The sequence below is a fragment of the Natator depressus genome, chromosome 3 (assembly GCF_965152275.1).
Source record: "Natator depressus isolate rNatDep1 chromosome 3, rNatDep2.hap1, whole genome shotgun sequence".
NCBI lineage: Eukaryota > Metazoa > Chordata > Testudines > Cheloniidae > Natator > Natator depressus.
In genome coordinates, this window is record NC_134236.1 from 175,329,782 (window position 1) to 175,342,052 (window position 12,271).

Sequence of the window (12,271 nt, forward strand, 5' to 3'; positions counted from 1 at the left end):
AATGATCCAAAGCAGAGCGGACTGACGCATGTTCATTTTCATCATCTGGGTCAGATGCCACCAGCAGAAGGTTGATTATCTTTTTGGTGGTTCGGGTTCTGTAGTTTCCGCATTGGAGTGTTGCTCTTTTAAGACTTCTGAAAGCATGCTCCACACCTCGGCCCTCTCAGATTTTGGAAGGCACTTGGGTTGAGTGCTGTAGTTATCTTAAGAAATCTCACATTGGTACCTTCTTTGCGTTTTGTGAAAGCTGCAGTGAAAGTGTTCTTAAAATGAACAACATGTGCTGGGTCATCATCGGAGACCGCTATAACATGAAATATATGGCAGAATGCAGGTAAAACAGAGCAGGGGACATACAAGTCTGCCCCAAGGAGTTCAGTCACAAATTTAATTAACACATTTTTTTTTTAACAAGCGTCATCAGCATGGAAGCATGTCCTCTGGAATGGAGGCCGAAGTATGAAGGGGCACATGAATGTTTAGCTTATATGGCACATAAATATCTTGCAATGCCAGCTACAAAAGTGCCAAGCAAATGCCTGTTCTCACTTTCTGGTGACACTGTAAATAAGAAGAGGGCAGAATTATCTCCTGTAAACGTAAACAAACTTGTTCATCTTAGCGACTGGCTGAACAAGAAGTAGTACTGAGTGGACTTGTAGGATCTGAAGTTTTACATTGTTTTGGTTTTGAGTGCAGTTATGTAACAAACAAAAAAATCTTACATTTGTAAGTTACACTTTCACAACAGAGATTGCATTACAGTACTTGTATGAGGTGAATTGAAAAATGTAATTTCTTTTGTTTATCATTTTTACAGTGCAAATATTTATAATAAACAATAGAATATCAATTCAAATGTATTAAATATTTTGGATGTTTTTCTACATTTGCATATATATTCTGTGTTGAAGTTGAAATCAAAGTGTATATTATTTTTTAAGAGAGCGATTAAAACTGCAATTAATCATGATTAATTTTTTTTAATTGCGATTAATTTTTTTGAGTTAATCGCGTGAGTTAACTGCAATTCATTGACAGCCCTAACATTTATATGGCTATAGATATGTAATAACTAAACATTAAGATAATTTACTATGTATCTGAGAAATAACTTTTAACTGAAATAGATAACTACTGGTATAGTTATTATACCGTACTGTAGGCAGTTCACTAATACACTGTAGTTACATTTTTGACACTTATAATTACCGCTCTTTCACCTAATAAGATATCAAGGATAACTACATGACATAGAGCAATTACCATGTAAATACAGTATTGTTAATACATGTATTTCTAGAATCCAAGAGCATTATGTATGATAATAAATAGATAATAAGTTTCAGTCATGTAGTTGATTAGTGGTTATTAATTATTCAAAAAGCACAACCACAACAACTACTTTAGCTGGACCAAAACTCCCAATCTTTTTCCCTCAAAAATTTTAGCTGCTTTTCATCCAACTTATAGAGCTGAATGAAGTTTTTCAAATGTTGACAAAAAAATTCAGTGAAAAATATCACCTTTTTTGACCAGCTTTAGTAATTATATTGCAATTGCAGTGTAATTACAATCACTGTGATAAAATATACCCCAATAATAAGACTTGTAAAGTATATGTATGATGTAATCATATATATTTTAAATTATATATGTTGAGGCCAACATTTTCAAAAATAGGGTCTCTATAACCAGGCTACTAAATGAGCAACCTGATTTACAGAAGTGCTGAGAATCAAATACAGCATTTCCCAATATGTTGAATGGTCCTTCTTCAGCAAGTGCTTAAGTACTTTGTTGAACTGGGGCCACTTGTAGCCACTGGGCGCTCAGCACTTTTGAAAATCAAGAGACTTATTTAGGTGCCTAAATAAGGAGATATTAGTCTTCTATTTTTGAAAATATTGGCTTGAAAGTCTGTACCTTAAGGGTAGCACCACTTATCATAAAGTGCATACTCTGCATCATAATCTGCACTTTTAAATTCCTAAACATAGGAGACTTATTCAGATAGAAGGGTTTCAGGACTGTGCGCGTTATATTATTGAATCCAAATGGAGTCCGGGGGGGGGATGACCTTATTTTTCTCCTTAAACAACTGAGAGCACATTCACTGCACAATTTGGAAAAAGTCACAAGATTCCTTCTAGTTTAATTTGAAAAACCTTATTATTTACTACAGTACTATGCAAAATGTACTACATATTGTACAAAGAAATTGTAAGGGGTGGTTCTGGGCAAGGGCTATTCCTTTTTGCATGAAAAAAATATTTTATAAAAAAATTAATGTATTTAAAAGTTACCATACCATACCATAAAAATTGTTTATTTTTAAATAAAATAAGCCAGTAATTTTTATCCACTACTCCTATCCAAATTATTCAGGTTTCAGAGTAACAGCCGTGTTAGTCTGTATTTGCAAAAAGAACAGGAGTACTTGCGGCACCTTAGAGACTAACCAATTTATTTGAGCATAAGCTTTCGTGAGCTACAGCGCACTTCATCGGATGCATACTGTGGAAAATACAGAAGATGTTCTTATACATACAAACCATGAAAAAATGGGTGTTTACCACCACAAAAGGTTTTCTCTCCCCCCACCCCACTCTCCTGCTGGTAATAGCTTATCTAAAGTGATCACTCTCCTTACAATGTGTATAATAATCAAGGTGGGCCATTTCCAGCTATTACCATACACATTATAATTGATTATCATATACATTGTAAGGAAAGTGATCACTTTAGATAAGCTATTACCAGCAGGAGAGAGGGGTGGGGGGAGAGAAAACCTTTTGTAGTGGTAAACACCCATTTTTTCATGGTTTGTATGTATAAGAACATCTTCTGTATTTTCCACAGTATGCATCCGATGAAGTGCGCTGTAGCTCACGAAAGCTTATGCTCAAATAAATTGGTTAGTCTCTAAGGTGCCGCAAGTACTCCTTTTCTTTTTGCGAATACAGACTAACACGGCTGTTACTCTGAAACATGACCTATAAAAACATCCATTTTTAAACAATGGTTTTGAGGTACAGAAGTCCAAAATTTAAAACCACTAATTTTCTTTTTCTGAAATATTTTATTGCGTTAAAGCCAAGGAGGATTTTGTTGTTGTTTTAAAATTCGGTTAAAAAAAACTGTTCCCAAGTGGAGACTCTGCTTGCCAAGTTTCAAACCAGAACCAATTTTACGGCTGATTTAGAAACCCCTGAAAAATAGGGGGGTTTCATAATGGAAACACTGAGGTAATCTTTACTAATAACAGCACAAACGGTGCTGATATAATTGATTTATGGCATTAAGTCTTCTTAACTCAAAATCTGTACAACTGCTGTAAAATAATTGGAAAACATTTTAACGACGATTTAATATGCTATACAGATTATCAAAACATTTTTTGTTCTCGGTTTCCACGCTATCAAAGCCTTGCTTTGTGATGCATTCTAATCGAACATCAAAATATGTTCAAATATTCTGAATTAAAAAAAAGAAAAGATAAAGAAATGGCCTCCTAGATCTTAAACCAAAGAAATTTCTGCCTAAGCCCGTCATAGGCAGCATATTTTTCTGAAAAGCTGGGACTGTGTTTTAAGTTTCTGAAAAGACTATTTTTTGAATACCAGCTTACAGTGGCACATCCTCCTCCATACAATTAATACAGCATGTACAAGGTATTCAGTTTCTGAAGATGTATTCTAAAAGAGCTGCTAGAAAAATCAAGGAAACATTTAGTAAGTCCTCAAGAAGTTAGAACCAGGTAACAGTCATATGCCTATAATCTGAGACTTTAGAAGGAAAAGTTTCAGAGTAGCAGCCATGTTAGTCTGTATTCGCAAAAAGAAAAGGAGTATTTGTGGCAACTTAGAGACTAACCAATTTATTTGAGCATAAGCTTTCGTGAGCTACAGCTCACTTCTAGTTTCTAATCACGCAATGTAAACTTTTAAAAAATATTATATATGTATCCCATGGAAAATACTCATTGATAAGGATACGATTCTGTCATTGAAGTCACAGATTCCATGAATTTCTGGGACCTCCATGACTTCTTCTGAGCAGCTGTCAACCCCGGAGCCGCCAGACAGCTTATCAGCGGCCAGCCCCAGGGCTGCCGGAGGAGCGGGGGCGGGGAGGGATAGTGGGAGGGGAGCAGGGGATGCGGCTCTGGAACAACTGACCGGCGGCCAACCCCAGGACCGCCGAACAGCTGACCGGCGGCCAGCCCCAGGACCGCTAGAGCAGCAGCAGGGCTGGAACAGCTGCAAGCTCTGGCACTGCTCTGTTTGTACCCCCCTCGGTATTTTTAGTAATAGTCAGGGACAGGTCGCAGGCTTCCGTGAATTTTTGTTTATTGTCCACAACCTGTCCCTGACTTTTACAAAAGTACCTATTACAGAATCTTAACTATACTCATTTTTAAAGAATGGCAACCAGCATATGTATATGATGTACACAAACTGCAACATCTGGCATGCAGGTTATATTTCAGTGAGACTGACAATTTAGGAATCTTATGCCTCTGTTTATAGAAGGGGTTTAAATATGTGGTTTAGCATTATGCAAGTGGGAATCTCCTTTTGCAAATTATACAATTGCAAGACTTTGGCTAGTATAAGCGGATGTTATTTAATGTGGTTGGCTACACACAGAGATTTTTCTTTTAAATGTATTTACAAGATTGCTTAAACTAAAGATTTATGCCTCAACCATATTTTGTGTATCTATAATGCTTTTTGTTATCAACACTCAGGTTTGGATTCAACAATAAACTTAATCATATGCTTAATATTACGCACATACTTAAGTCTCATTGAAATGAAATGTGTGAAGTTAAATGCTTTGCTGAATTGGGCCTCAGCTGGGTGTTATTTTAAGATGTGATTATTTATGTTTAGATCACATCTTTTAAATTTGCTGAGGCAAGGGCTAGGGATGACTGTTACAAGAGTAGACTCAACAGCCAATGCCTGTTACAGAGTAGAAATCAACAGCTAATGGGCAGTATCACAGCTTTTATGTAACTGAATTTCACCCCCTAAGGAGCCAGAGCTAAGGGCAGGAGATGATGCCCTGGGAGATGGTAACAGAAAATTGCGCTTTCCAGGGAGGGAGGCAGCAGCAGAAAGGTGGACTTCCCAATCTCCACTTTCTGCCACTGAACATTTGTCTCTGTGTTCTTTCAATTACCTCCCTGGTTTGCACGGTTCCGATTCTATCAGGGGGACACGTCACTAGAGGAAGGAGGTAGAACTTAAGGTACTTGGCACAGTGTCCCAGCATTTGCCAGTACAGTGAAAAGAACTGTTGGATTCCATTTAATAATAGAATACTCAGAATAAGTATGTTTATCTTACAGACTGTGAGAAGTCTTATGACACTGCTGTTTTGTTTACTTCGTGGCAGAATTCCCAGAAGCACCCCATTACTCTTGCAGGTTGTTCTGCCGAACAACAAGATTAATCTCTAGCTGCATATGGAAAAAAAAACCTTACTCAATTCTACTGGGGAAAAATACAGTTGCGGTGAAATGAATTTCAGTTTTATAGACAAATTAAACCACTCATTTTAATCCTCATCCAATGTTCTCAATGGCTCTAGCGCACATTAGGAATTTATCATACAAAAATTAACCATGAAAATGTTTTTGATCTATAGCAGAGTTCCAAAGTTTTTTTAAACGATCAACATCTTTAAAAACAAAATTTGTTTCCAGGCAATTACTTTGATTGACGTCAACAGGGCTACTCATATCAGTAATGCAAGTAGAATTTAGTCCATTATCTTTCAGTTGCTTTTTCATGAACATAGATTTAGCAATGAAGAATTATGTCCTCCGTGTGATCCAGAGCTCACTAAAGTCAGTGAGACAATTTCTATTGACATCAAGCGGCATTGGATCAGGTCCCATATACTTAACCAATGTTGAAGTGTGAAGTATTTAGTAGAATTTTATCCTTAAACCATATTTACCCAACAAACCAGAATGAGTCTAGAAAAGCTGTTTTATGAATTCTAATTAATTACACAGGTTATAAGCTATTTTTAAAGTGCTGTTTTCTTTACAATCTTTCAAAATACAGATAAAGAAAAAAGTGGAGCTGGTGATTCAGTAGGTGGCAGTCTTTCCTCTGAATAACTGCAAAGACAGTACCTCATATGATGTTAGCAAGCACTAGCCTATGGATCAGATATCAAACTAAGGTCCTCACCACTTCTGTCAATTAAAGACTCCATGACACTTTTTATAAGATGTGCTAACCCTGGGGTCCCAGCCAAATTCTACATCAGGTAATCCCTCTGGAATTTCAACTGGATATTGTGATTAAGATTCTTATTTATACTAAAATTCCTACACTCCACTTTCCACAGCAAGAATAGTATAAAGGGGCCTTGATGTAAATAAGAATAAAGATCTACTATTCATTATTTTCTGTCTTTCTTTGGTTTATGGTGGTGCAGCATACTATTACATAAGTGTTGTATTCCACACAAAAAATGGCTGTACTTCTGTTTCCAGAAGTGTTCCTTCTATATTCCTCTCAAATTTAAATAAGTGATGTGGGTCTTAATTATACTATTAACAGGAGAACCAGAAAGTGAAATTGACTATAGGCAAAAGTGAAACTAAATAGTCTCTGTTCAGTTTTCAAACTGAATGAAATGTAAAACGAAAATAAACAGCATGAATGCAGACAGGTAATTAGAGTTTAAAAATTATTTCATTTTTAAATGTACAGTATTACTTTTAACAATACTTATTTTTAAATCTAACAAAATCTCTTTAATGTTTTGAGATGTTCTGATTTGCCAAGTGAAATGAGGTCTAACAGTCAACTCAGGGACATTTCTCATTGTTTCTCTGTAACATGATAACTTTTGGACATTGCAGCTGATTCATTCCAAAATTTCAGGGAACGTTCTTCTACTCATCAATGGCCAGAATCCTATCAATTTTGGTGAAAAATCAGAAAAACTGAAAGGGAGAAAGGGGGACACACACAGAACCCCTAGAAAAGGGAGAATGGGGACTGCAGTATGGGGGGCAAGGGGAAATGGGGGACACAAAGAGTCTCTGACATATAGGGAGAATGGAAGACCCTAGTACTGGGGAAGGGGACATAGATGGAGCCCATGGCAGGAGGGAGGGGATGGGGTGGGGGTTACAAGGAGTCCCTGAAATAGAATGGGATGGGAAGGTCATACACAGGAGGAGAATGAAGTAATCCAAGGAGCCCCTAGTGTCTGCAATGCACTCGGCCTACGGAAGCAACAAAGCGTGCACTGATTGTGACCTTCTAGTAAGATATTATAGAAGTGCCAAGTACTTATTAGAGTATTACAACATTACTTTAAATATGGAATATGATCTTATCTAAAATTATCTAACTTTAAATGTTTTTATTTTTTGAATGTAACCATCCTACTTAATAACATAGAAAACACAAACTTGTTCCTCTGGACACAGTGAAATCAAAGAGTTCACAAGAACCCCGAAACATCTAACTGCCACTTAAATTAATTCCAGTATAGTTTACGAAAAGTACCTGTTCAATTTAAAAAATAAATAGGCACTACTTAGTTTATAGGAGGAGATAATGTTTTCTCATGAGGACAGGCAGAGTCTAATTTCAACCATAGGGTGATGATAGAGGAGATTACATCTTAAGTAAGCATTTACCAGCTGCTTTGCCCCCTAACAAGGGAGGCACACATGGTCTCTGAATTACTGTTTTTTGTAACCTGCAAGAAAAAACATTTTCCTCTCTCAGCAAAAGGTCCCATGCTAAAACTTCCAAGTATTTGGAATTTAATATAGACATCTTACTTAGCACCTGGCAAGATCAGAATTTAATTTTAAAGGCTAATGATAATGACACATTCACAAATGTGTGTATATAATACGCAAACATATACACATTTATTTTAATGGTCAATCTTTATTGAACAAAGTCTGTTTTATTTAGAAGGAAATTGCTCTTATGCTTAGACTAGCCAACAAATTAACACACTGTATTAATTTGCAATTCGTGATTCTTTAGTACCATAGCATGATTTGAACTACTTTTAAGAATAAAGAAAACCATGGTTCAATTACCTTTAAGCAAAGACTGTATGGAGACCAGAATCTATAATAAATTCAGTATTAACTAGACACTTTTTCTGTTAGTTTACTTTGCTAAGCACAAGTTACACTTACCTGAAATGAGGGCTTCTGGATTACAGTGTAAACTTCTCTGAAACCAGATTTATTACTAACAAACGGCCCCTCTTTGCTCTCATGAATAGTAAGGTGCTGAAGGTTCCACTGAGATACTGCCAAGCGAGGCTGGGCACAATCAGAGACACTGAAATGTGTTTGCCAGGTATAAAGTGGTCACATCCAGCAGCAGTAACACCTAGTTTAACTCCCACAGATTTGCTGAAAAGAATTCTACACCTACTACTATCATCACTTGGTGGCATTGCAGGAGAATTTAAATGTATGGAGAAAAATGGAAGGGAAATAATACTGCACAAAAAATTAGGTTACAGAAAATGCAAACACTGCCTTTTTTATTTGTTCCCATAATATACAAGATGGGGCTGGGACAAAGCGACAATTTTTCAGATTTACAGAACAATCAGCAGTTTGCTTCTGCACTTGATCAAGCAGAGAACCTGAATGTTATGGGATGTGGCATAATGGAGCTGGCAAATGGACAGGAAGGGGCTCAGTATTGGTGGCAAGGTGATGAGAGTCACACTTGGAAGAAAAAGTGACAGGGCTAGTGGGAAGAAAATTTGCTAGTATTGTAATAGTCGGTATGTCCAAAGATACACTATAAGGGCACCTTAAGTTCACTAGTGCACTCTGTGTGTTCTAGGTAAACTTTGGAACACATTTTCCTCACTGAAATAAAATTACAAAAACACACTATTTAATTTTCTGAAAGTAGCCCTTTTTTGAAAAATGAGAAAACCTATAAAAGGACAAACAAAATAGATTCCAAGTCCTTCACTCACATGAGAACTCCCTCTTTTGGGGAAGGGTGAGATTAACGCACACATACATTAACACATGTATTTTGGGTCCCCAAAATTTTAAGAAATTTCTCCATTACGTAAGAAAAATCACAGCTCACTGTTTAAAAGACTAATTCCATAAACAGCTCAGAAACTCTGCCATTGCTTACCTCTTTGCAATGTCATATGACTCTGGGTGGATACAAGTTTGGTCCAAAGGATTTGGCCATACTGCAATGTTTGCTGCTGGATTCCTCTTTTTTTTGCCCTGTTTTTCGCTTGTGACTTGAACATCTGCTTTAGCCATAAGTGCATGACCTTCTGCTGCAAGCTTAGTTTGCTGATTGCTGTCAAAATTCAAAGAGACACAGTTCTTGGTATATGAACACCCTTACAAGTGCCCACACACACAGACAGTGATCAGCTTTTGCAATTTGTTCATTCCATAAAGATTCAGCCCTTAATCACTCATTTTTTAAAAATTACAAAATAAGATTGTGTTCTGGCTCCTTCTCATGGGAGGGAGAGAGTAAAAGCATAATATGATACTCAATATAAACTATTCAGAACGTGAACATACGAGCCTTTATTAAGAAGTATTAAAATGGCACAGCAGCACAGTCACAAGTCCACTTAAAAAGTTATGGGAAGTGTCTCTCTCTGTTGCATCCAACTGCTGAACAATGCAGGGATTACATGGTTACAGGCAATAGAAAATAGCAACAAATGAAACAAACAAAACCACATTGATTTAACATGTTAAATTAGAGTAGAGGACTCACTTAGAAATAAATCTTGGTGCTAAGCACAAGACAATTGACTTCCAGTTTTGCCACAGACTGTGTACCTTTGGGCAAGTCATGTGACACACAGTTTCTCAGTCTGTAAAATGGGGGCAGTTCTATTTCCCTACTTCACAGGGTGCTGTGAGGACTACTTCATTAATATTTATAAAACTTTCAGATTTGCAGATGGAAAGCACTGCAGAAGTGGGAGCATCCATATACTATAAATTAAACAGAATATTTTTGTCATCCTTTGGAGCCAGACACTACAGTAATATATTACTGTTTAGAAGTCTATCTCCCAGAGAAATACACCTAGGGTGATATTGTGAGGAGCAGGCCAAGGTATGGGGGTGGGGAGCCTGCAGTGGCCTTAAGTCATGTTTGTGCCCTTCCAATCCTCGGCTGCTCCAGGGTCAGAGCTCCCCTGGTGTAATTTAGACAGCCCTGTGGGAGAAGTGCTACCCAGAATGTCTGCAGAGCTACATGCTGTAGCCCTGCCAAATCACTCATCCTCCCACCCCGCAGCCATGGTCCCTATGCTATGGCTTGTAAGGAGGTCCTCCGAGAACAGCACAGAGCTGTCTGTCTCAGTTTCTCTGCCAGGAAATTCTTTCTCAGCCAGATCTTGGGCTTCTAGAAACGCTTTATGCTGCTCTTGCCCCATTATCTGGTGTAAAAGGGATGGAGCAGGGATGACCATCTCACCCATAAAGTCATATTAATGTATCTTAATTGTAGTTTTCATGTGACCTACCCTAACACTGTGTTAATAAAGTAAGTATAACCTTCTCCAAATATTACATGAACTTTCTTGAACCTTTTTTAAAGAAGGGAAAATGTGTATGTAGAATTTGCACTTATGCGCTATTAGTATAATGTTATTCATACATTTTTAACTAGACAAGTGCAAGTAAACACAAAAACGAATTTTTCTATAAGCTGATGATGTTTTCAGATAATATTTAGTTACCACATTGATCAATTTTGGGGTTTCACAGTGAAATGTATGAATGATGTACCACTGCTAGTGATGTGGTCAGTGAAAGTGCTCATTTTAAAAGAAAAACAGCAACAGAAAATGCTAGATAGATACAATATGGCTAAGTTAATGTTATGGGGTAACTTATTTTGTTTTGTTTTGTTAAAACATTCCAGACTTTTCAATAGTTGATATTTAATCTTGAATGTTGCTGTGACGTTGCACCCCATAATGCTTTATGGGAATATGCTTATGAATGTAAATAGACATAACTGGAATATGTTTTATGCTACATATGCCATGTAACATATCTCGGCAAAGGTCATGATCTACTGAATACATTCATCCTATTTGTATGCATGTATCATTTTTGTATTCAAAGTTATGAATATTGGCTGTGTACTTGTTTGATTTTAAGTAGTCTTAGTAAGGCATTTGGGCAGCTTCTTTAGAAAGGAATTTGCAAGTTAAGTGCCCAATCAAGAAACACTTAATGGACAATGGATCTTGGATGGCTCCAATCCACATAAGAAGTCTACTTGAGGACGTTCAAGGTAGCATGTGAACCATGGCTACTACCTGTAAGTTCTGAGTCATAAAAAACTCTATCTTGTAGCTGGGACTCTACACAGGGAGAGGGAGGGATGTCCACCCACAGGAGAAAGTCTATTTAAACCCCTGGGAGACCCCTCCATTTTGTCTTCAGCTGGCTCAAGAGATAGCCTCTCCATCCCTAAAGGATACCTGAAAGAAACTGGAACAAAGGAGAGTAACCACCGGGGTGTGAGTGATTGCTGGACCCAGACTAGAAGGAGGCTAGTCTGTAAAAGAAGCTTACTGGAACATCTCTGAGGGTGCGGTTTCATCTATAATCACTTTCTTACTGTATTAGGCATAGACTTGTGTGTTTTACTTTATTTTGTTTGGTAATTTACTTTGTTCTGTCTGTTACTACTTGGAACCACTTAAATCCTACTTTTTGTATTTAATAAAATCACTTTTTACTTATTAATTAACCCAGAGTATGTATTAATACCGGGGCGGGGGGTGGGGGGAGGAGAACAGCTGTGCATATCTCTATCAGTGTTATAGAGGGCGAACAATTTATGAGTTGATCCTGTATAAGCTTACACAGGGTAAAACAGATTTATTTGGGGTTTTAACCCCACTGGGAACTGGGCATCTGAGTGTTAGAGACAGGAACACTTCTTAAGCTATTTTCAGTTAAGCCTGCAGTTTGTGGGTCATTGTTCAGATCTGGACTTGGGTTAGCAGCAGGCTAGTGTGTCTGGCTCAAACCAGACAGTGTTCTCAAGTCCCAAACTGGCAGGGGAAATGGCTCAGAAGTTGTCTCAACTCAACACATCAGTTAGCAGTTCCCAAGGGGTTTTCTGTGATCCAACCCATCACAGCTGCACTGGTATGAGATTTTTCTATTTCATTCTCCACTTTTTGTTTGTTTTGTTTTTAAAGGGGAAAATAATCCAGAGCTATT

General features: G+C 37.4%; 1 protein-coding gene across 3 annotated transcripts in view; it reads right to left on the bottom strand.

Annotated features, from left to right (window-relative positions):
* SRBD1 (S1 RNA binding domain 1) overlaps positions 1–12,271 on the bottom strand; it is a 217,030-nt gene that overhangs the window by 14,170 nt on the left and 190,589 nt on the right. For all 3 annotated transcript variants that reach the window (XM_074947140.1, XM_074947139.1, XM_074947141.1), the window contains one exon: positions 9,180–9,356. In XM_074947140.1, the coding sequence (XP_074803241.1) occupies positions 9,180–9,356 (177 nt within the window). The remainder of the gene's footprint in view (positions 1–9,179; positions 9,357–12,271) is intronic.